Source organism: Podarcis cretensis, assembly GCF_951804945.1.
Source record: "Podarcis cretensis genome assembly, chromosome: 10".
Taxonomy (NCBI): domain Eukaryota; kingdom Metazoa; phylum Chordata; class Lepidosauria; order Squamata; family Lacertidae; genus Podarcis; species Podarcis cretensis.
In genome coordinates, this window is record NC_137179.1 from 70813143 (window position 1) to 70839435 (window position 26293).

Sequence of the window (26293 nt, forward strand, 5' to 3'; positions counted from 1 at the left end):
TAATTTAAAATGTCAGTTTGTATGAGCATTTAAAATTCATTTCACAAAAATCTTTTATCTTGCAGAATAGAAAATGTTGTTTGTGAAAACAAATCCAGAAGTTTTCCTTCACCTATGTGCTTTTTAACGTAGCACAAAACTTTAATGCTGTGTTCTATATGACCACTTCATCTTTATTATAGACTGTGGGGAGGGAAGGAGACGCCCACCAAATTATGGAAATGGGTGTGGTGTAATTTAGAAGCCAGCCCCAGTTTCTCTTCCATCTTTCTTTCCTGGGTCTTGAATACCACCTTCTTTTTGCTGTTCGTTTTGCCATGGGTGTTGCCTCTCTATACTTTCTTATCTCAATAGTCTTCTGGCCCTGCTTCCTTTTGAAGCAAGCCCTCTTTGGGGAAGTTTTTAATGTTTGATGTTTTATTGTATTTTTAATATTTTGTTGGAAGCTGCCCAGAGTGGCTGGGGAAACCCAGCCAGATGGGCGGGGTATAAATAATGAATTTATCGTCATCATCCTTCAGTCCTACTCTGCAATAGCCCATTCTCAGTTACTGAGATGCTTCTGAATTCTCCAAACCCCATTGGAGAATGATTGTGCTCCTTCAAGAGCAGTGATCCAGATTTATTTCAAATAGAAAGAAAAATTTTCAAACACAATGAACCTCCAAAAACATAACGAGAAATTGAAAATTGAATTAACTTACTTTTTTACATTTTGCAATGTTTTGTTCTTTCTCCCCACTTTTTTTCCGTTTCTTATCTGTGACCTTGGTAACTCGTGTAGCAGTCAGAGTAATTGTAGTTGGTGTATGTTGAAAAGCAGTATATAGTTCTACAGGAACTTCATCGCCACTTTCTGTTGCGCTGGTATCCCCATCTTTAAAAAGAAAAAGAAAGCCAGGAAATATATCTTATAAACTGTTTCCAATAATGAATGCATGTCCCTGAATTGCAAAGAATATTTACATACAATTACCAATTTATGGAAATAATATTATGGAAATGGTAATAAAACTGGTAACTAAATGACAGTAAAATTTATATTTACATGTTCAGGTTTTGGGGGACGGGAACACCATACCAGTTTTGCATTAGATTACTCAAGTAATCTAATTAACTTAGGGGAGCTTATGTTTTTCCAAAAGTATTACAAGATATCCAAAGGCATTAAATCAAATCAAAGCTTGGATAAGAAATTCATTTATTTATATTTGCTTAATCCACAATGTACAACATAATAAAATACATATTAGGTTGCAAGAAGGGTTTTATACTCAGTGTGCATCAATTTGTCAGTATAAATTTATGTAAGAAAAAAACTGAATACAAAAATGATGACACAAATTGACCTTGAGAAGCATTTCAGTAATAATAAATAAGGATTAATAAGACTAAAACCATTCCTGGAAATATGCTAACATTATGTGAAAACTGTTAGCTAATAAGCCTTTTCTGAAGTGGGTGGTATTTTTTCTGGCCTGGTAACCACCTGAAGCACTGTTTTATTCACTGTTTTATTATTTAGCCATCTAGAATAGGCAATGAAATGACATCCACAGCTGCAGCGTTTGGTGCTAAAGCCTTTGCGACCAAGCAAGTCACTAACCTCTTCTAAACACTGGTTGCTTCACAGACTGTGGGAATGGTGGCAGTAAAAGCCAAACAGACAGGCATGCAAGCACTGTCCCCTTTCATGTGCGTAAATGGCTGCTTGCGTCTCAAACATAAATATAGGTTTTATTTGTTCTCAGATTTCAGGCTAGGTCGCCTAACATGTGGCTTATCTCACCAAGTGAACTCTCAAAAATCTAACACTGATTTTTTTCCTCCACCATCCAAACAACTGTAACCATGTGGTCTCAACTTCTTTATGTCCACTTTGAACCTCTGGGAATCAAAGTAATCAAAATATGGTTAATAGCCTGAGGAAGCACATAACTACGAGCCCACATTTTATCAACAATTAATAGATCAACTATACCCTTTCCTTCATTCTTTTATAGAAATAGGGATGAGAGTTGTGGATAAATCTTTATTTTAAAATATTTTTTAAAAACATGTCTTCCTTGTTGTGACATACGAACCTAAGCTCACTGTTTCTCTCCAAACAAACAATGAGTAGGGGGCAATTTCTATTCTTGGCTTACCATTTGTGGCCTCCTTAGAGAGAAACAAATAATAAGCTCAGGTTCACATGTCATTACGAACCAGACTCTGGCTTGTTTTCACCCTGGTGTGGCACCAGCGTGAGTAGAGGAGGCACTTAGTATTGGGGCATGTTAAACCATAAAAAATGGAACCCTGAAAAAACATGAGCTTTTGGTGCAGGAGAAAAAACATTTTTGAAGTGTAGCAATAACACAAATGTTAGTCTGGCTAATTCTAAAAATTTGCATATGCATTTTTTAGTTAAAGGATTCTTAATGTCAAGAGAAACTAATTTTGCCTGGCATGCCATGTGCACCCATTATCCTTTCTGATTATTTATTTATAAATAATTTCCTCCATGGAGCTCAAGGTGACACACTTGGTTCTCCCCCTCCTCATTTAATCCCCACCACAACCTTATATCTGCTCCAAGATATAAATCCTGATATAACATATTCAGTTGCCAGATACTGTGCTGCTATGATTGACATATGTCAGAGGATGGTATGTGCCACAAAGCAGGTCTAAAACAGAAGGTCTGGTTTACATGTTTTTATGTGTTTTTATCTTACACTCATCTACTGTAACAGAGTATGAGTACATGTACCCTCGACTTCTGCATTTGCCCTATTGCCTATCTAGCATGCTTTATTTATGTATGGAGGTGCTATCACCTTATGCTGGTCTATGGCCATAATAAATCCAATTTGGACTGGAACCCTATGAGGTAGGTTAGGCTGAGAGGCATAGACTGGCTCAAGATCACCCAGTAAGGTTCACGGCCAAGTGGGGATTTGAACCTTGATGTCCCAGATCCAAGTACGACACTCTAACAACTACACCACCCTGGCTCTCCTACAAAATTAAAAAGAAAAATAACCACTGGCAGTAACTTGAACAGTATAAGGCTGTAAATCAAAAGCATTGTGTCCGTAGCTTTTGGGAGAATCACTCACTAATTGTATCTCAGTTTAAGAACTTTGTTACTTACCTGACATATTTTCCCTTTTTCTACGCTGCAGCAACATTGCCCTCTCTTTATCTAAGTTCCTGTTGACAAAAAGAAAATAAGAAAATAAGAAATAAAACTGAATACATGTTACTCTGTTGCTGAAGCATCTAAACTTTCTGACAGATAGCTCCTACACATTAAATGGAATAATTAGAGATATAAAATGATTGTTTCCACTCACTGTTGTATGAAAATTCATTTTCAATATTCACAATAACTATTTAAACTCCCTAGCAAGGAGTTCCCTGCTCTAGGAATTTTACAATTTAGTATAAAGCCCAGAATGAAACAGTTGTACCAAAACAAAGCAGAACTAAAGCATTGCAGTCCCTTCCAGTATTCCAGTTTCATAGTTAAGAGAAAATGCTGAACCATTTAGCCAAGGGATTCTCCTGGCTCATAAATTCAGGGAAGAAATGATATAAATAAAATAAATAATACTTTATTGTGAAAAGGGGAGAATTAAATAAGTGGTGGGAGTGAACAAGAGGGTGCTTTCAGCCATTCAACAAAAACTGTGCTGCAGAATGGCTGCTTCATTCAACCCCCAATTATTGTTATTGGAGCTGTTTTCAACCCACCCTTCCAAGTGCCAGCAACAAGCAAATCCCTTTCTCATATAGATTGCATGTCTTTTTGCTGTCCCAAGACAGAGGAAGGAGTCGGGTATCAAAACTATGCCTCAGATGAGATACTGAGCAATGGCAGTTGATTGCCAATGGTTCCAATTCAGAGAACAGTAGTAGCAGAAAGCTACTTGTATGTTGTGCATTTGGGTTTGCATAGCTGAAATACGATCACCTCCTGTGTGGAACTATAACAGTGTAATCCTATTCATGACTGCTCAGGTCTTACTTATTCATGTCAATGGGTCTTACTTCCAAGTAAGAGGGTACAAGATTTCAGCTTTTCTCCAACACCAGGCCCATATTTTTGCCCATTCAGCAGTTGTCCTACATGCAAAAACCTTATTTCACACCTGCACTTGGACAACTGATTTTCTCATTTTATTAAATCTACTGTGATCTTCAATAATAGTTTCATGTAGTGATATAAGTATCTTTTAAAGATAGCAAAATAGCCTTCATTCATTGAAAAAGCAGTCACTATTTCTTCTGCTAGGCAAAGGCACTTTTATAACCTAGGGCAGGGAAGCCACCATTATCGGCTAATTCAATGAAATATTATTTCCAGGTTGTAGCCCAAGTCTATTATTTCTATTATTCCATTTCTATTAATGATTAATTTAGCAATACAGTTTAGGAATTTTAAATATCTACTTAAACAACATGAAGATGACCTGCAACAGTCACTTCAACATTCAAGCTATGAATTTCAAAACTCATGCAAACAACAGGGGTTTTTTTTTTAATTGACCACAGGCAACTTACCTAGGTTGACAACGTTCACACAAGTATATATCAGGAATATGCTGCCTGTCGATCCCCATGCAATCGATGTGCTGCCAAACACTTAAATGATTTAGAAAATAGAACAGTGTTACTGTTGCAGGATATTTGAAGTTCACACAGCTTCCATCATTTCTCTTACATTGGATATACTGCTACAAGTTATTTCCCCCAAAAGCTCCATTCTACTATCTGATCACTCATTTAATATACTGCTTTATCAACATACCCTATTACTCCACCTCAAACAATATTCAAAAATATAAATTATGAACATTCAAAAAGACAAGTCACTTCACTGTTGTGAACAAGTTCAGTTGTGCATACGCACCTCTTTGGATGACAGAATTTCCCCAACAAAACTCCAAAATGTTTTTTTGAATTCTCCTTCATAAGAGCAGTTCATAAAGCAGTCTAGCAATCTTAAACAAATGCAGTTCCAAGGGACATTGCAGCCAAAATGCGTTTTCCCCAGGGTTTCCAATTAAACTGATGTCACATCTTGGTATATTTCCATGCACCCCTTTTAGTCATGTGTCGCCTCCTCAGAAATACCAATGGCATTAATCCTGGCCCAGAAAACCCGTCCAACAGTTGGTCAAGCTCCTCCTACCCAAGTCCTCCCTCTTACCCTTCTGCAGGGTTAACAATGACTTGTGAGCCGTGACCCTTCTTAGTATGACCCCCGCTTGCAGAAAGTCTTTGCTGGCTTGGCTGGTCTGTCACCTCCCCTCTCCATCCTGAAGGCAAAATGGCAGCTATCACAATAACAAAATGGTGACGGTTTCTCTTTCTCCCATATTTGCATAATGCCCTACAATGCCTATGAAGGGCCTGAGGAAGGAAATGGCTCTAAGCAATTAGGGACAAGAAGGGCTGATTTCAGTAGTACACAAGAAAAATATTTAAGAATGTTTGCGTATATGGCACTACTTTACCTGCATTTGTCACAACAGATCATATATCCATCATCATGTGTAAATCCACAAATGCACCTGGTTATATCAGTTCCATAGCTTCCATCCTCAGAAGTGCTGATAGTAGTAGCACTGGAGGTCTCATCAAAATTTGGAGCAGTATATATGCCTACTTCATTCTTGCTTATAAGAACTGATGGAGGAGGAGACGCTGGAGGTGTTGGAGGAGGGCGAGCACCATAGTTATGGTCCTGGAAAATGATATTTAGAAGGTAGATGGTTTTTTATATATATATATATATATATATATATATATATATATATATATATAACTTCTTTTCACGTGAATGCTTACTCTAAAATAATCAATGTACATATCACTCTCTTCCATTCTTTTTTTCAAACTTTTGAAGCTCAAGCTACCTTAACGGGGATGTTAAAAAACAGATGACAAACTATCCTGGTTTTGAAAGGCACTAAGCATAAAATCAGTATCTGAAACCTAATGTAATTACTTGTGTACTGGAGAGATCTGCTACAACTGGTTTTGTTATCAGAAGTAGTTAATTTCCATTCACATGATTTTGGCATACACCTTCAGCTGGGTGTGGCTAACTTAGAAGAGATCAGAAGAGGATGGTTTAATGTATACACTAAAAGTATTTTCATTTAATTAATCTTCTACTAGTCTTTAAACAGTGAAGAAAGCGTTACTTTCCTCAAATTTCCACTGCACGCTAGGTTGTTGATATTCACATTTCATCTGAACAGCAAACATCTTTTTATCACTAATAACTTTATCTAGGAAAACTGTCAGGCATCACTAAGCATGGCACTAGTCAATGCTCTGCGTGCACACTCACATTCCCCAATCATGACATAATAAAGCAGAGAAATTTATCTGAGCTGAATTTTAAAAAGGGCACTGACACAAAGCACACCTTGTTTCTCGGCACCCATACAGATTTCACCTAGCTAGAAGAAATGCCAGAATTCTTCAAAATGGAGTGCATTTTCATGAAGTGCATGACTTACCCTCTTTAACTAAAGGCATATTTATATTTTATACATGTATAGCAACTGTCCCTATTTAGGTGCCATTTATCTACAGGAAGAAAAGCAAGCCTATTCATCACTCTGCAAATATTTATAGATTGATCCCATTATCCTACACTAAAGGAAGAGCTGACAGGATCAGGTGTATCAGTGTCAGTTATTGTGCTATGGTGCAGCACCTAGGACCATATTACATCAAACACTGGTGAACATTGACACAATTGAGGCCTATTATTATTATTATTATTATTATTATTATTATTATTATTACCCTTCATCCAAGGATCACAGAGTGGTTTACAATTTAAAAACACAAAAATACATACCATAGCAACAAATAAAAACAATTAGCCCACCCGTTTAAAAGGCCATGGATTGTTTAATTAAACAAAGGTCTGGGAGAAGCAAAATGTTTTTGCCTGGTACCTAAAGATATGTAATGAAGGAGCAAGGTCATCTCCCATGAGGAGAACATTTCACAAGCAGGGAGCCACCACAGAAAAGGCCCATTCTCGTGCTGCTACCCTTCAGAACTGTCACAGAAGAGGCACACAGAGAAGGGCCTCAAATGATGATTGCAGGGTCTGGTTCTGTTTGTATGGGTAGATGTGATCCTTGAGGTATTGCCGTTATCAACCAGCATTTCGAATTGTGCCCTGAAGCTAATTGGTAGCCAGTACAATCAGGCCAAGATTGGTATTATATGCTCAAACCATCTTGTCACTGCTCTTCCACAGATGCAACTTTTGCCATCTCTTCCATTCTACTGCACTTCCCCATACCTCCCTAAAGCCAGCTCTGGGGGGATCTTAAGGCATTCCATTCGTGAAAGTTTAGGTCTGGATGCATCCCATTTGTTAAAAAAAAGACAGTAATAAAGACAAGACTTCTAGTATCAGAACCACTCTACCATATAAGTGTCATGATTTTGGCTGTTTTAGTGGAGGACGTCCCACAATAAGCCAGAAAATCAACCAAACAAGGCACATTTAAAAGTTCTCTTTATTGGAAAGAACCTTGAAGAAATACCCTTTAAAAACAAAACTTACCGCATAAGGCAAACCAATATAACTGTGTGAATGATGAGAACTGCTGTTATATAGCTGGTGTGGATAACTGTTTGACTTCTCAACTACCACAGGGCTAGCTTCTACAGATTCAGGTCTGAAAAGCAAGACAAACATTAAGATTTCCCTTTTGTTCCAAACTGCTGAATATTTCAGTATTATGATAAAGGTAAAGAAGGAAATGTTTGTTGCTATGCTCCTGTCAAAAATAAATAAATGTCTGGCAAGCTGTCAGTAACCACACTAATTTAAAGTTTCTGTAGTGGCATAGGTGTGCACTATCAAGTGAATACTATCCATTTGAACGACACTGACAACAATGTTGTAAAACAAAGAAGCACAAAAAAGATTACAAGGCAGGAGTACACAAGTATCAATAATTCTTATTGTTTCTGAGAACACATATGCAGCGTAGGAGTCTGCCCATATGCTGTTAGCAGTATCTGAAACCCCAATAAATTATGACATCTAGTGGCAGAATAAGCACCACACAGGCTTCCTGTGTTGCCAGTACTGTATCCTGAAAGGATGTATTTTACAGGTTGTGCTAAGGAACTATAAAGATAGACCCTGAAGGAAGGTCTCCTGATTACTTTATTTTCTATTATAAGCACAAGTTATGTATCAGTATTCTGATTTCACCCCAAACTGTATAGCTCAGAGCAAAGGGGGGGGGGGGAGTGTTATGAAGTTTCACTGTGAGAATAGTTAATAAATGTTAATTTAAGAATCACCCTAGATGCTAAAGTAGAAATGAACACTATATATGAAAAATATATATTGCCAAAACTTTAAAAATAGCAATTTTGTCATAACATAACCAAATGGGCTCCAATACATACTGAAATGTAAGTGAAGTCAATACTTTTAAGAAAGAAAACCATAAGGTAGAGTTCAACCAACTTTGATTCTGTTTATTATGTCCAGAAGTGAATCAACTGAAACTCAGCAACACTACAGAGATGCATAAAATGAAACGTAAGATAGAACCAATTTTGCAAATCTGCTGTTGTGCCACAATACTTACTCTGAGCCTGCAGCCATTTCCAAATATGAAGTTTCTGCTGTGTCAACCCCCAACGGGACCACTATGCTCATGACGTTCGTTTCTGATAAATTCGATTACTATGGAGTTCTATGCATTGGTATCCAAAACACTGGGGCATGCCAGCCACAGTGCTCATTGCAAACATCTAAGTGCATCCACAAACTCTGTTAACCAAAAGAGAAAAAGAGAAACTTTAAATTTTCATTTCAAATGTATGAGTTAAAAGAGCTTACTTTTTAAAAAATTTCAGTATGAACATTAAATTATTGGAGACTGAACAGTCTCTAATAAGCACAGTCTCTAAGCACATTTACTCAGATGTCAATCCTAGAAAAGGGTAAAATCTATTTCAACTACTTTCTTACACGTTACTTATTAATTCCATCCCTTTCTGCTAAAAGTAAATTGATTAAGTTAGTAACTGCATCATTACTGTATGCCCTTAAAAAATGCATGCAGCCTTCATTTATAAATGTGCATGTTTATGTGCAAACATCTGTATTAAGGCCTTAATTGTGCTTTAATGGTTACTCAGAGTAAACAGGACTAGAGATTCCTTTAGCAAATAAATGTAGCAAAAATAAAGAACATTAAGATAATTTAAAATGAAGACTCTACATGCCAATTTTGAAACTAAGGGTGACCAACTGAGAGTCAATACCAGTTTCCCAAACTTAGGACTCCAGCTGGTTTTGGACTACAAGTCCCATCATCCCTGATGATAATTAACAATAATTTATTATTTATATGCTGCCCATCAGACTGGGTTGCCCTGATAATTTGGGTGGCTTCCAACAAATTAAAACACAGTAAGACATCAAACATCAAAAACTTCCCTATAGAGGACTGCCTTCAGATGTCTTCTAAAAGTCAGATTGTTGTTTATTTCCTTGACATCTGATGGGAGGGCGTTCCACAGGGTGTGTGAGACTACCGAGAAGGCCCTCTGCCTGGTTCCCTGCAACCTCAAAGTGAGGGAACCACCAGAAGGCCCTCAGAACTGGATCTTAGTGTCCGGGCTGAATAATGGGAATGAAGACACTCCTTTAGGTGTGCAAAAGCTATTTAGCGCTTTAAAGGTCAGCACCAACACTCTGAACTGTGCTCGGAAACTTACTGGGAGCCTTTAGGACCAGTGTAAAACGGTCCCAACAGATGCTCCCAATCTGGCAGCTGCATTCTGGATTAGTTGTAGTTTCCGAGTCCCTTCAAAGGTAGCCCCACGTAGAGCATATTGCAGTAGTCCAAGAGGGAGATGACCAGAGCATGTACCACTCTGGCAACAGGCAGGAAGGGTCTTAGCCAGCAAACCAGATGGAGCTGGTAGACAACTGCCCTAGACACAGAATGATGGGAGAAGTAGTCCAACAACAATTGGAAACCCAATTTGGGGAAACCCTGGTCCACATCAGCCTTCTGCAGTCACTTTCTCTCCGTCTGTCCCAACAGCAGCAGAGGAAGTGGAGACCAGTTACTTATGCTACTTTTGATTCTGTCATTGCCTGTTTCTTCAGTCTACAGACCAAATATCTTTTCCCAGCCCACATGCTGAAACTGGGTAATGATATCAGTGCCTAGATTTCCAGTCTCTGCATTAAAGGTTATCATTGATTTAATACTGTCAAGAAATAGTGCAATTCTATACATATCTACACAGAAGTACAGTCTCACTGAATTCAGTGGAGCTAAATCCCAAGCAGGAATGGAGAAGGTCAGTTCCGATTTGAATGTGAACCTGCCAATTCACATCTCTGAAAACAATGTGCAAACCAATATGCAGCTATCCTTCCAAATTTGTACGTCTCTTAATTTTGTGATGCAGTTTTCCAACCAACCAATGTGTGCAAAAATGTACATATTAGATTAAAAAAATGCATTTTTTGTATGTTTATATAGGGGAAATTGTAGGCAAGAAGTGTATATTAGGAGAAAAGTGAACAAAAATGCTGATGAATTTTTTGGCAGGACTTTTCTTTTTTGAAAAAAAATTGACAAATGATATGGAATGTGGCAAACTTACTAAAAAAAAATAAGAACTCAAAATGGAGCTATCTACTCTACTCCACTCCCAGATAAGCATGTACAGAAATGCAGCCTAAATCAGGGGTAGGCAACCTAAGGCCCGTGGGCCACAAGCGGCCCACGAGCCACCCCTGAACTGAGCCACGCGCCTGGCAAGTTCCTGTGCTAAATTGGCGCAGGGACTTGCTTCCACGGCGCCGGAAATCACGAGCGCAGGCGTGCAATCTGGCCCACAGAGGGATCTCTGAGTGAACCGGCCCAGGCAAGGTAAACCTTGCTGACCCCTGGTCTAAATGGTTAACTGAAGTCAAGCTATCCACCCCAATACAGGCACTCTAAAGACTTTTTCCAATATAAAAGCCACTTAGAGAATCCCTACAGAGAACTCTTTAAACCATTTCCCTCATATTCAAGTTCCTGTTTCTTATGCTGTTTTGAATCAACAGTTAGTTATATTTCAGTTAAATGTACTATATATTGCTGATGATTTGATGAAGGATGTAAAATGTTATTGAAGATCTTAAAACCGTAATCTGCATTTCTAGACCCACATGCAGTATCATTTGTAGCTCAACAGGATGGATATGTATGTGCATGATTCACTATTTACATTAAAAAGTTAAGGTGTGTGTGTGTGTGTGTGTGAATGCACGCATGCTCACTTCATTATATTTAATATACATTCATGCCACAGGCAGTTTCCTGTGTAAAACAAACCAGCTGTTTTTAGGAGGAGCCTGAAAACAACTTGTGCACATCTACTGCCGCCAAATGCTGCCTGAATCACAAAGTATAGCACTCCTTTTCTAAACCTTTACAACTTGAGCTGTTGAAATAGTTTTTCTCCCTTTTTTAAAATTTAGCCACAAGAGACAGTATCTGTTACAGATCTCTTCAGTAAGGTAGCTAGAGCACATTAAGCTGTGCACGCTGAATATCATTTGGGTCTAGTGTTTTTATTTCTGTAACCTTTTCCTCCTCTGTAATTTGACCTTTTGTAAAGCAAGGTACCCATTCACAAGTAGTATTTCACCAAATCTCAGAGAAAGGTATTGCTCAACCAATGGTGCTGTAAACAAGTGTGGAATTACAAATTTTAAGTCACTGTACCCAATCTCCCAGCTTAGAAACTTTCCCTAGTTGTAAAATATATATGGAATAGGTTCGATAAGCAAACCTCTTGTGTGTCTGAACTATTTCATTGCTTACCATCTGTTCTGACTGCCTCAGCAGGAATGAAACTGACACATCTTGCCAGAAAAAAAATGCAGAAAAGGTTGGTTTTCTAAGCAGAGAAAATCTTGATCTGAAGAGGAGGAGACACTAGTTATTTCAGAAGCGTGCATCTATTACAACACTGTTCTGGCTTTAAAGCTCATGTTTTAAATGGCTCCCTGCTTTTTTAAAAAAATTGTAGTACTCCACTAAAGATGTCAACCTGTGCTTTTTTGTTTGTTTCTTTCTTTCATGGTGCACAATATGAAATGTAAGGGTACTGTAATTATGGCTAGAATCTTGTTTGGCTGTAATGACTTTTAACAACCAATAAAGCTAACTGGAAGATATTGACTTTTTTGTAGTGGGGGATACAAAAGCCTCACAGATCCTTAAAAAAAGGCTGTTGCTAACTGCAAGACAGATCTACAAGAGAGACACAGGATGGGCAAGATATATATATTTAAAGTAAGCTGAGTGATGTCACTTAAAACAGAATCTTTATATATACAGCTTCCTAAGAAATGTCATTACATTCACAGAGATCCTGTCATCCCAGTGTTGCTAAAACTAATACTGAAGTTTAACACATCAAATGTAACAAGTTATGTTAACACAGACTTGCAGACCTCAAAAATCCTGCCTTCATGTACCAATGTGTTTACACTGGAGTTTGACAGGGAACTTTTCTCCATTGGTAAACTGTAAGACAGTACTAGTGAGAGTACACACAATTTTCTTAGTATTCATCAAATATTTTTCCAGAACTCAATTTAAACAACAACAAAGCCCTGCCAATAGGCTGGCTGCGTTCAACAGAACCTCTAGCCAGAGGAAAATAAAAAGCTGGTGGGTTTGAATTTTTCTTGCCAAGACTTTTAGAACACCAAATTTTGAGCCACATCAAATGAACCCAGGAACATGAGAAACAGTTAGTCCCAATTATTAAATCCCACATACAATTTTTATGTAAGTGTAGTCTAAATGTTATTGTTAGCAAGCTATTCAATTTATCAAGGCCATTGTAGAATATTCTAAAATATTTCCAACCTATTTGCTAAGAGTTGTGGTCCACTCAGTCATCTAAGCCATTAATGAAGACGACCTGCACTGCATTCAGAACTGATCCCTGTGGAATCCCACTTGATACCTCTTTCCAGTTTGATGCTGATCCATTCATTACTATTGTCTGGATGAAGCTGTTCAACCAACTGTAGTAAATCATCTTTATTACCTGAAAGCAATAGGCATCTCATAACCATGATGTTAATGTCAAACAGCTCTAAAAGTTAAAACTAGCCCACTTAACTACATTAGTAACAATCATTGTTTTAATCTCTTAATTCAGTCACAGTCACCTCAAAAACTTTTAACAAGGAAATAGTGAATTATATCGATATTTACAGCATAGCACCATACTAAAATATGGGTGTGGAACTAAATTTGCTGATGGACCAGTACTATAGAGGTAGTATGAGGCAATGAGCCAAGGCAGCAGACACAGGCCTCTTTGTATCAGGCAGTGCAGGATATGGAAGGAAGGAGAGAGGCATCAAATATGAAAAAGTTATGCCATCTGGAGGCAATAAGTGGCTGCAGAGCCACTGTTAGTCAAAAGTCCAATAATCTCCGCTTCCTATCTTTCCCTCATCCCATGCCAGAAACATAACTTTGGCATAGGTCTTATACCCTATCCATTTTCCTAGTTCAGAGAAGGAAAAGTGCAAAAGGAAGATTTGCAAGAGAAGATGTTGTAGTATACAAATGAATCTCCACTGACAGCTTTCCACAGGTCAGTGCCACCTGGAATGGCCCTCTACTCTAAGAAGATACTGAAGATGCAATATTCATTACATCTTCTGTAGGCACTGTCCTAGATGTAGCAACCAACAGCTTCGTATGCCATAAAAATAAACAAGAAATTCTACTCCTAACACCATTAGTTCATATCGCTGTGATATTTCAAAAGCTATGGTTAACACTGGACACAGAAATCCAATTATCAAAACAGACTATAGCGATAGTAAGGTAAGTCTCAGGTACCAAAATTTCAAGCTATATTCACTGCATAGGTTCAAACTTCATAATGGAGAACACATTTGAAACATGGTATTCCAAGTATTCAGTAGGGCTGGACGATATCAGTTTTTCAACATTGTGATGTATCACAGAAATATTGTGATGTCTGAGGAGGCACTGGCTGGCTTCACGGTTTTCCCCGCATTGTGATTTTTGTGTAGCACACCCACCATGATTTGCGACATATTGCAAGGTCAAAACCTATTAAACGGATAAAATGATATGGACTTCAAACCAGTGTATCGCCCAGCCCTAGTGTACAGGTATGCAAGCCTATTCTGTCCTAGCCTCAGTGTATTTCCAAAACTGTCTAACATTGAGCCCACTCCATTAATAGCACCTATATATCTATGAAGTAGCTAGTATAGATAGTACAATGGCTAAGAGTTTGAGTTACAAACCTGGATGTTCCTAGATTAAATCTTATTTCACGCACAAACTCACAAGATGGCCTACAGCAAGCTACTATCTCCCAAGCCCCCAAATGTGATGGCTGCCTACATTATAGAACATTTGTGATTACTGAGATAGTGTATGTTAATTGTTCTGGATACTCAGAAAGTATTTTATAAAAGCTCACTTTTAGCACTAGATCCCAACCCAAAAGGACATACTTGGTTGCGAGTCAGATTGACCTTTGCTGAATTAAGCTTTACCCAGCAAAATGCTACAATATGTTGAATGAAAAAACAGAAGAACCACCCTTGGCTGACAAACCCAGTTGTCTTCATTATTTACAGGAAAGTTGCATACAATATCAACATAACTATTTTCCTGCACTAACAGTCCTCAAATGGGATTATTAAATGAGTCCCCATAAAGTAAGTAACTGGATGTTTATTCAACTAAAATAGAACCAAAATAATCAAACTATGGTTTGCAATCATGCTTTAGAAGGCTCGCTCAAAGGATTGCTGGTTCAGATGTAATGGCAAAGTGCTGTTGGAATAAAGGAAAATATCAACTAATCTGAAATTATATGGTGAAGTGGGATGCGGCAAGAATTAAATGAGTCCCCATAAAGTAAGTAACTGGATGTTTATTCAACTAAAATAGAACCAAAATAATCAAACTATGGTTTGCAATCATGCTTTAGAAGGCTCGCTCAAAGGATTGCTGGTTCAGATGTAATGGCAAAGTGCTGTTGGAATAAAGGAAAATATCAACTAATCTGAAATTATATGGTGAAGTGGGATGCGGCAAGAATACAAACTCTATGGTTTGGAGGAATGGAAATGGCCTGGTGTAGGTGATTTGGAATGAACTGCAGGAATCTTAACTTGCACACTCTCTTGCCCCAACTTCCTCCCTTGAATGCAAAACAGTACAATCTCTTGACAACTGTGGTTTGATTTAACCTAAATTGGTTAACACAAAAAGAATCTGAAACCAGTTTTACCCTTTATTTTGTTTAAACTAAATTTGGTTAAATCATAGTTCCCCAAGTTGCATGATGCAGATGCTTTAACTCTCCTTATGTGGAGAGGAGAAGGAACATGAGCCAGAGGAATGCCTCAGGTCATTCCTGATAACATAAACCATGGTCAAGATTATATGTTTGAATGCATAGACTCTCCACAGCAATTTGAAAAGGGAAATGGAGGATAGAGAGCGAAACAGATTAGGACTTCTTTATCAAGCTGCTTTCACCTTCCAGGTTAGCCCTTTCCCCTTCTCTTAATTTCCACTATTCTTATATTCTACCTAATCCACCCCCTGATGTCTTGTCTGTTTAGGCTGTGAAGTCTTCAGGAAGGAATATCCTGGTTGGCAGTAGCACTTAAACAAGTCTCTTCCTAGTTTGGATATCACGTGAAACCATGTTTTCAAACAAGGAAAGCTTCAGGAGAGGGCACACCAGCACTCCCCTGTGAATATGAACTGCAGCATTCATCTGGGGATGCTTGTCCACCATTGCTAAACCCAGGGATAAATTTCCAAAGCAACACAGTTTCCTAAAACAAAACACACTATTCTGAAATCCCTGAATTCAAAAATGAGAACTATGGGCAACTGTATAAATCCCATTATATTATCTTTAAATGCAATCTTATCCTCTTCATTGAACAGTTGTGCTGATGAAGAGAGAATCTGAAACCCTTGTTGGGTGGTATCCAGCTACACCATTCTCAATGCAGACTCACTGAAACAAATGAACTTGAGTAAAATCCATTGATTTAAACAGATCTACTACATGTGTAGTTTAGTTGGATCTCACCTATTGACTCCTACACAACATAAATGAACTTGATTGCACTCAGTAAAGAACAAAAGCTTTAGAAACAGAGTGCAACTTATTTACAGAACCTGCAGCATTTATCCTGATCTGGAGCCATCCACTGGATGTTCTTGATCTTCCTTTGAGAACTTCAAATGATGAATTAAAAATATTTGCATAAAAGTATACACTTTATTTTCAACTTTTTCCTTCACAAAATATTAATTATTAATTCAAAAATATTAAAAGGATGGATCATGGGTAATTTATTTATAGTCTTATTCTCAATTTCTCACATCTGTTAAACAGGAATCCTGTTTATTTTGCAAATTTGTTTTATTACCTCATATAGTGCCAGACTTAAGGCTGCTTTGATGACATTTCAGGGTAACAGTTATACAATTCTGTTCTGCTTTGCTTTTTTGATACTTCTGTTGTGGTTTTGGTATAAGATACTAAAATCTCAAGTTCACACTATAGCCAAATGTTAGGGCTAGGAGTCTAGAGGCAGGCAGGTGTTTCAGCAGAGAATCAGCCTACAATCTCTAATTGAAGAATCAGACCAAGGTCAGCAGCTTTATGAGGTCAGATAAGAATCTACTGGCTCCTCATATCAGCAAAACTCAGGTGGGCTGGAAGCTGCAATAATGTTATCTAGCAATCTGCAGTAGTATTGCTTTAGTACAGCAATTCAGGCCAGCAGTTTCCTTAGGTCAAGGGTTAGGAACCTATGGCACTCCAGATGCTGTTGGTCTCCCAACTCCCATCAGCCCTCATCGGCACACCCCCTGACCAGAAATAATGGGAAGTGTAGTTCAACAACACCTGGAGACCCCCATCTTACGTTGCAAGGTGTTATGGTAGTGTACAGTAAGAGCCTGGACCAGTATTTTAAGCCAGATGGTTGGCTCCTTCAGTCGATTTCCCACACCTATATCCATATCTATCTTTACTTAGCTCAAAGTGACAGTAATAGACAATGCTCAGCATGCCCTCCTGCACCTGAATAGAATTGTGCTTTGCCAACAGTTCTATCTAAGGAAAATGTTGGCTCCTACATAGTCTCTAGCCCCTTTCTAGCACAGAATAAAGGAAACAAGGAAGGGAAGCGGAGAGATAGAGAAGAAACAGGCATATTCTTTAATTATTTTTTTAGAAAAAGCATATTGTAATTGTTAGCATATACTGCAAGAAGAGCCAATGACTCTGACTAAAGTAATGGGACTCTACAGCATATCCTACTCAGCTTTTTATGTCAACCTATAAAGAGTTAGAATATGTCTGCTGACATTCTGAAAAATGTAGTTCTATCTGGCCTTCACAAGTCTGTGGGTTCCACGGAGCAATCAAAATACAAATACACTTTTTCCAAATAGTAAAAGCACCTATAGTACCTCCCTACAATTAAGCTCTATTCTACTTCTAGAACACAGGGTATTTAAAGCAGTAACAGCTGTCTAAGTTTAGAAATAACAAGCATTTGTTTTCAAAGCAGAAAGGTGGAGGACCAGCCACAGCAGTCCAGTTTAGGGTGTATATAGCCTACTTCATATCTGCTTACCTTGCAAGGTAGAATTTGACATCCTTAGAATTCTAACTTTCATTTGGAAGTAAAAGAAGAAGATGATGATGAAGATGGTTAGTAGGTATTAGATGCACTGAATGCATGTTTGTATCTTTAAATCTGAATATCAAGCTATGTAGAACTACTGGAGGCCAGTGGGAAAGGCTTCCCTGTCCCTTTTACCTAACTCACTTTTCTATGGCTTTCCCCTCCTCCCAGACCATTCTTTGTAGCAGTCTCCATTCCAGTCCTGCTATTTTTTCTTTTTTTAGGTGCCTTTTTTTGGAAACAGTAATTCTTAAGGGGGGGGGGAGCAACACAAAATAAATTTAATCTGCATCATTCTGCTTCCATTTTTTAAAATGAAGTTTGAACCCTCTTTAAAGCCTCCCCTGTGCCCTGGAAATTCAGATCCAGGAACAAAGACTAATCTAGTTTGAGATTTGGAAGCAAACAAACTCCTTAGAACTGTAACAGTCAATCTCTCCGCATTTAAGGTGACCAAGGCCCAGGCCAGGAAATCTACAACTTCCAAGTATTGCTTGCACAATGGAAAGTACTGATACACATACATTCATAATGCCACCTTTTAAAATTCTGAATAATTAATGTATGGAGCTGTTTTAATTGGGAAAACCAATTTTTCCATGAAATTATTGCTGGGTATACTCCTCACTAAAGTGAAGTCTAACTTAACTAGGCACATATTCTTTTGATTAATCTCTTTTCCAATCTTCATCCCCTGGCAGCCCAAATCTAAAATTTCAAATTGTAAGTTCCTCAGTACAGAGACTTAACTTTTTGTTTCTTACTCTGTTAGCATCCCAAGTACTGTGATGGTACAAAAATTAGAGCCAACTCTATAATGAGGCACATTGAAGCAAACCACTCAGGTGGCACAATAGGGGGCAGCTTTACAAGTGGGACGCAGGTGGCGCTGTGGGTTAAAGCCTCAGCGCCTAGGACTTGCCGATCGAAAGGTCGGCGGTTCGAATCCCTGCGGCGGGGTGCGCTCCCGCTGCTCGGTCCCTGCGCCTGCCAACCTAGCAGCTCGAAAGCACCTCCGGGTGCAAGTAGATAAATAGGGACCGCTTACCAGCGGGAAGGTAAACGGCGTTTCCGTGTGCGGCTCTGGCTCGCCAGAGCAGCGATGTCACGCTGGCCACGTGACCCGGAAGTGTCTCCGGACAGCGCTGGCCCCTGGCCTCTTAAGTGAGATGGGCGCACAACCCCAGAGTCTGTCAAGACTGGCCCGTACGGGCAGGGGTACCTTTACCTTTACCTTTTACAAGTGGCAGACTGGTTGGGACCCCCGTGAACTCTGCCAGCAACATCACTTTCCTGTGCTCTGCTTTTCCTCCTCCTGCCAGTTTTGTAGAAGAGCGGGAACAGCAGGAGGAGGAAGAAAACAATACATCACAAGGAAGCAGAAGTACCTCTACTCTCCCTAGCACCATGTGCATTGCTGGGTATGAGGTGAGATTGAAGTCCCCGTTTTAAGTTGTCTGGAACTTGACACTTACTTCTTTTTTAAGTTATCACTCAGCCTAACCTACTTTAGAGGTATCTGAAGAAGTGTGCATGCACACGAAAGCTCATACCAATAACAAACTTAGTTGGTCTCTAAGGTGCTACTGGAAGGAATTTTTTGTTTTTGTTTCGACTACGGCAGACCAACACAGTCACCTACGTGTAACTAGAACTACTTTAGATGGTTGTTGTGGAGATATATCGGTGAAGGGGAGGAAAAATAATATACATCAACTTTAGTTCACTGGAAGAAGGGTGGGATATACTGTAAATCTAGTATATAATAATGTGGTCCTGGATTCCCCCCCTTCTCTAGCTATGGTAGAGAAGACAAACATGAATCAAGTGGTCATTTAGGTAAGGAAAATGTAGGACAGGGTGTGTGGTGGTAGTGGAACAGATTAATTGGAAAATAATAAAGCCAATACAGTGGTACCTCCGGTTGCGGACAGGATCTGTTCCAGAGGTCCGGTCGGATCCCGAGGTTTCCGCAACCTGAGGACCGCTTCTGCGCATGCATGGTGAAACCTGGTCAAATACTTCCAGGTTTGCCGCTTTTCTATCCTGGAGTTTACGTAACCAGAGGGTTATGTAACCAGAGGTACTACTGTACTTTTAATATGTGGATTAGCTTGTGTCATTTCATATCAAGTGAAATAATTTTGTGTTATAAAGTCCTGATATTAAAAAGGCAGTGTGGTGTAGTGGTCAGATTGGTGGACTAAATCAGAACGGCTAAGGGAGCTGGGCATGTTTAGCCTGGAGAAGAGGAGGTTAAGGGGTGATATGATAGCCATGTTCAAATATATAAAAGGATGTCACATAGAGGAGGGAGAAAGGTTGTTTTCTGCTGCTCCAGAGAAGCGGACACGGAGCAACGGTTCCAAACTACAAGAAAAAAGATTCCACCTAAACATTAGGAAGAACTTCCTAACAGTAAGAGCTGTTCGACAGTGGAATTTGCTGCCAAGGAGTGTGGTGGAGTCTCCTTCTTTGGAGGTCTTTAAGCAGAGGCTTGACAACCATATGTCAGGAGTGCTCGGATGGTGTTTCCTGCTTGGCAGGGGGTTGGACTCGATGGCCCTTGTGGTCTCTTCCAACTCTATGATTCTATGATTCTAGGGACATCTGGGATCTCTGTTCATTCTCTCTAACCTACCTCCTACGGTTATTATGAAGGAGGATAATGGGGGACGTTAATGCCACACTTTGCCCCATGGAAGGATGGGATAACAATGAAATGAACTTAATGTTTCTAAGAGTTAGCAATGCTTAGGCTGCTGATCTGGGCTGTTTTGAAAGGGCAGCAATTTTTAAAATTATTTTATTATTGCTGCATTTTTACTGCCAGAATAACTTGTTTGACCTTGGATATTATGCACCATAATATTTTTTTTTTTTAGGGGAGGGGTTGCTGCTCTGCCTCAAGCAGCAAAATGTCTTGTGCAGGCCCTGACAAAATTAGTACCTTCTCAAAAGACAGCAGAAACTATAGCATAAGCCTCTCTGTGTTTATCCAGAAGTAAGCTCCACTGTGTTCAATTGAGCTTACTCCCTAGTAAGTGTAGTTAAGATTGCAATCTTAGATATTTTCCTAGTTTTTACTCCTGAACTGGGTGGAATAATAAACAATAATTAAACCTTCTCCCAAAACATATGAGAAAATGGTTCTATGATCAGTTGCCATAAGCTTTCTAGTCTGTGGTCTCTTTTCTTTAACCACTGAAACAGAATGCTACATTGAAAGGAATATATGTGCTGCAACTTGACTGTGGTGGTGGCTACTAATGTTTATTTCATTGGAAATAAGATGATGAGAAGATATTTTTCTCTTTATTTAAAAAATATGCACTACTCCAGAAGCAGTGTTAGAAATTAGCCAGGCGCATTTTGCTACTGGCGCAGATCCAATTGCGACCACTTGGAGATCTCTGGATGCCAAGTTGGTGACTGACATCTCCATCTGGCTGTCTGGCTGGCTCTCCAGCTTTCTTAAACTGGTAAGCGGAAGAGCTTATTTATCACATTTATATCCCACATTTTTCTCCAATGAGTACATGGTTCACCCCCCCCCCAGTTAATCCCTACAATGACCCTATGAGGTAGGCTACACGGCTGTGACAGGCCCAAGGTCACCCAGTGAGCTTCATGACACTCTAACCACACTGTCTTCCTACAGTACTATGGGGCAGCTATATACATTAAGTCTGTAAATAAATATGTGGAAAAGAAAATGTCACTTGGAGAAGGATCTGAAATATTTCCCCTGAAGCTTGAATTTGTATTCTGGATTGTTTGATTTGATGTTTTAATGTGCTGTAAACCACTTTGGGATTTTTTAATTTAAAATATAAAGTGGTATAGAAATGAAATCAATAATAATAATAATAATAAATCTCCCTCCGGGGGGTGCCTAGACATTCCATTGTGGTGATCATAACCTGGGTTTAAGGTGCCATTTAGTGATTAGCTTATATATCTGAGTTTCTAACATTGCCCAGAAGGCTGCACTCCTATAGTCTTGCATCAATGCATTGCGAAGGAGGTGATGCTGAAAAATGGTATTCTATTATTGTAGTTTAAAACATTTAAAAGACATCAGATTGGATTCAGTGTTCCTTCCATTCACAGACAGGACTGAAATCAAAGGGATTTCCTGCTAGAAAGAGGGAAGGGGGAGAGTCACCAAACTTTTAGAGCAGCTTTTCAGGGGTCAAGGAGAACTGCAGGAAGGAGGAATTAGTAAATATTGCCTCTCTTCCTTCAGTGTGAGTATTCCAATAATAGAATTCTACTCATGAGAAAGCTGAAATCATCCCACAAAAATAATGCAGTTTATTACTTTCAACTATAAAGCATGCATGCAACACCCCCCCCAATAACCAACTTCTCCTTATATTTAAATTCAATAAACAGTAGAAGAATAGGTGGTTTCTTTTCAGTGTCAAATAAGGCATATTTCAAAGATTATAGAATGTCTGGTTTCACTCAGCCATGAAGCTTACTGGATGACATTAGGCCACTCACTGCCTCTCAGTCTAATCTACCTCACGGGGTTGTTAGGATATAATGAGGAGGGAAGAACCACATCTGCCACCTTCAGCTTCTTGGAGGGAAAGGTGGTATATACTGTAAATGTAATAAATAAGTAAAAAACAACAACAAAGAAATCTGAAAATGTTGGAATTGTAACTGGTGAATCAAAATATACTCTTCTGTATATCACGGTCTAAATTAAATTGGAGTTCCAAATGTGCATTGGAGGCTAATCTTTGGCTTAGTGTCATGTTCACTGCATTCCTGCTAAAGCTTTCCATTATTACATTGCAATTCAAATGAAAAGGAAATGCACTGCACCATTTAAATAAGTGACATGAAAGCACCACTACTTTCCCCCACCTTCAAGTCCAAGATGCAGAGGGTGCTGCTCCTTTTAAGATAATATTTCAGGATATGATTTGGAAACTTCACAAAAAAAAATATTTGAGCCACAAGCTTTGAACCTTATTAGATGTTAAGCCCTGATACAAAACATGTACACAAGATTAATTCTATTATTTTTTATATTAATTAGTTGCTTTACTCACAAAAGAGACCCAAAGTGACTTACAATAAAGTATAAACACTAAAAAGAGTGACGACAAACCAGTAAAAACCTACAAGGCAATGGCTTCACAGAACCAGGCCCACTAAAAGATGAGAAGCACTTGAAACGCTTCAACTTAAGGTCCAAAAGCTCACGGGAGGAGGTTTGTCTGCCATCTAAAAACAGATAAAGATGGTGCCAGGCATTTTTAAAATTAAGTAAAACAAAAATCTGAATATTCACTCTTTTAAAGATATAAAATACAATTGTATTTTTTTACAGGTTACAAAGCACGGGGTGTGGGAAGGCTTCCATTACATCACAGACTAATGAAAATTTGAGCTACAGACTCAGGAGACTATGTCCAGCTGTGCCAGCAAAAGCAACAGAACTTCCCCTTCCTCTCCTCACCCCTGCAACCCAACCACACCCCAGTTTGTTCCAGAGAATCCTCCAATCCCCTAGAGCAGATTTGGGGGGCTCTCAGGAAGCAACAGTGGAGACAGGGGGAACCCTGTTGGCACAAGCAGGCTAACACAAATGGATGTCACTCAGTGTAGTTCAGAGAATATTTTAATTCTTAACAGAAATAATAAACCAACTTATTTTGGATCAACTGTACTACAGATTACATTGAATTTTTATTTGAGACATTGTCTTGGTCAAGGGCTTGAGACAAACAGCACGCAGTGGACTTCTTATAGTCATATGTTGGATTCAGTGCTTCTGATATGCTCTTACAGAAGATTTCTTCTGTAAACTAGAAGCTCCTTCTATGAGAAGAATGGAGCCCCTATGTTTACTTAGCTGCTGTACAAGAATTTGTCCTCGTTGAAGAGAAAATATGCCAACAAATTTTAGGTTAGCTCTATTTATTCTATTTTATAGTGCTCCATAACTCAGCAATTTACAAAAAGAAGTTTTCTGAAAATTAGTTTCAGAATTCAACCAAGGCTCATCTCACTTATGGTACCAAAGTTTATTTAACAGAAGCTCAGATCAAAGACCTTGCTGCACTTTTAAAGGAAGAATGTAACTCCTGAAAAATGTAATAACCAGAGCTCTGGATCACTGGTTTGCTACTTACCAAAAGCAAGAGTGGTAGAGGTGAGGGGGTGGGGAAGTCAGCATGATGCAAACAAGGCAGGGGAGCCAACATGGTTCTTCTACCTGTGCATCTGCACAGAACTGACCTCCTAGCCAAATCATCCCTCCCAGTCTTCCTCCAGGTAAGCAGAAGTGGCTCTGCTGCCAGGAGGTCAAGTGAGCACTGCCACACTACTATGCTGTCCACCATTGGACTTGTATCTGAATAAACATGCATAAGATTTCCACATATGGAAAAAAATAATTTAAGCCATGTAACACTTTATTAAGTCCTATTACTGTGACTCTCAGCATACCAAAAGGTACACTATGGTTCACTGGATGAAATATACGAGTTGTGTTCCAGATTTGTGACCCATTGAAGCTCAATTTTTGATTCTAACAAATGAATCTGCAGTACGAAATCTTTTAGGCTACAATCCTAAATTCTGCCTTTCTTGATGAGGTAGAGCTGCAATGCTGCTTCCCAAAAGATATGTCACTGCTGCTTGCTGGGAGGGAGAGGGGCAAAGAGATCCTGCATCAAACACTAGTGGAAGCACTGAGTTGGCTCTGCCAGCGCACCATGGCAATCTACTCACTGCCTTGCCCCTCCCCAGGAAGCTAGAACTGTGGCTCCACTAAATCAGGTGAGCCTTCTTTAAAAATCTCAATGAACAAAATAAAACTTAGAATAAGGATACGTACAGTTCAGAACCCACTAGTGGAATGCAACATTACTAGCAGTTCCACATTACAGACAGCATAGAACAAAGGCCTTAAAATGGCTTCAATTCTCTTTTAATGGTGGGTTTTGAATTAACATAATATTCTGTTTTCTTTGAATCCCATTTTGGAGAAACCAAATATTGTCATCATAAGGGGTAAATAAAACCAAACCATCTGGATGGCATCCAACTAACTATTCTACAGTCAGAGTATACCCATTTAAATCAATGGATTTAAGTTCTACTCTAGCTTAGTTAGATGCCACCCTTGATTTTTCAGCACACAAAATTCAATTTATAATTCAAATGAGAAGATGAACAACTAAGCAAAATTGTTTATAATCAAGGATCAACTTTTTCCAGGTTCACAGGACTGTATATACAGTATGAAAAATATTAAAATCATTAAAGTGACAATTGTTTTGACTAGATATGCCTATGCACATTTACTCAGCTGCAAGTCCCATTAAGTTCAATGGTGCTTACTCCCTGCTAAATGGATAAAGGATTGTAGTCCCATACATTAAACCATGTGTAAACCAACATGTTCTTGGCCTCACAACATACTGAAGGCATACATGAATAGCCCTGTAATGCATACCTTGTCCCCATTTACACGTCTAAGAAGCAGGTTATTAACTATGCAAGACAGTCAAGTATGTAAATTAATGTTGCCAGGGTTGAAGGGAAAAACCACTGCTAAATAATATTTTGCAGAAGGTTACACAAACACATTAAAGTTGCAACTTGACTCTCAAGTCATTCTAACTGCAAAAATATTAAAAATATAATTAAGTGAAACTTTCATATACTTTTAGATAAGCATGTTGCTCTCAACTGTATTCAACAGAACCGGAAGGGGGGCAGGGGAGGAGGGAAGATAAAGGAGAAGGCTTAACAGCACAATAGTTACTGTATTTTAAATGCATCATCACTATTCATTTGTCAGTGGCAATTAGCACCTTACAAACAATCCCTTTTCACAGTGAAATATGCATTTCACATGTACTGTATAACAAAAAAATCATGTAGAAAAGTCACATTTAAGACATGTAACCTTTAACACACCCACCCCTCAAAGAAGGGGGAGTTTTAAATCTGTCTGTATAATTCCTTGGGGGAGGGAGAAACACAGGAAAAAAGCTGTCCAGCAGCAACAGATTATTAATAGATTAGAAATTATTTGGCTTGATAGTGCTATCACAATCTCAAATGAAGTGCCATGATAAAAATTATTTTCATGGTCTCATTGTAACGCTGGTTGCATGCCAGCATTAGACATTACAGCACAAATCTAGATTAAGAGGCCAAGAGGAACTTGTCCACCATTTTAAAAACAAAAGTAAAAAGATTAATATGGCATGCATATGAACTCACTTCAAACATACACACATAGACCACAGCAGCTACACCAGTCCGTCATCAATCCCCTCCCCTAGGGAGACTGGTCTCGTTGATTTGTGCCTTTCACACAAATAACCAATAAAATTAATCAGCTGGAACCCAGCATTTTAATCGTAGTAAAGACGAGATACGTTTCGTTCATGACTTAAAGACGGCAGTCTTTTTTTTCATTTAAGCATATTAAGCCTATAAATGTGCTGCAGA

The 26293-nt window shown here is 38.8% G+C and overlaps 1 protein-coding gene across 10 annotated transcripts in view; it reads right to left on the bottom strand.

Moving 5' to 3' along the window:
* The window catches only part of KMT2E (lysine methyltransferase 2E (inactive)), a 59917-nt gene that overhangs the window by 31730 nt on the left and 1894 nt on the right, over positions 1-26293 (bottom strand). For 4 of the 10 annotated variants that reach the window (XM_079993529.1, XM_079993520.1, XM_079993521.1 and 1 more), the window contains exons 2-7: positions 8637-8821; positions 7592-7706; positions 5508-5737; positions 4552-4632; positions 3140-3198; positions 705-877 (exon numbers count right to left, since the gene is read on the bottom strand). In XM_079993529.1, the coding sequence (XP_079849655.1) occupies positions 705-877; positions 3140-3198; positions 4552-4632; positions 5508-5737; positions 7592-7706; positions 8637-8707 (729 nt within the window). In that variant the 5' untranslated portion in view covers positions 8708-8821. Of the gene's footprint in view, positions 1-704; positions 878-3139; positions 3199-4551; positions 4633-5507; positions 5738-7591; positions 7707-8636; positions 8822-11888; positions 11986-12944; positions 13129-26293 lie in introns of those variants that run through there. The other 6 variants (XM_079993525.1, XM_079993523.1, XM_079993524.1 and 3 more) reach the window with 6 other exon arrangements.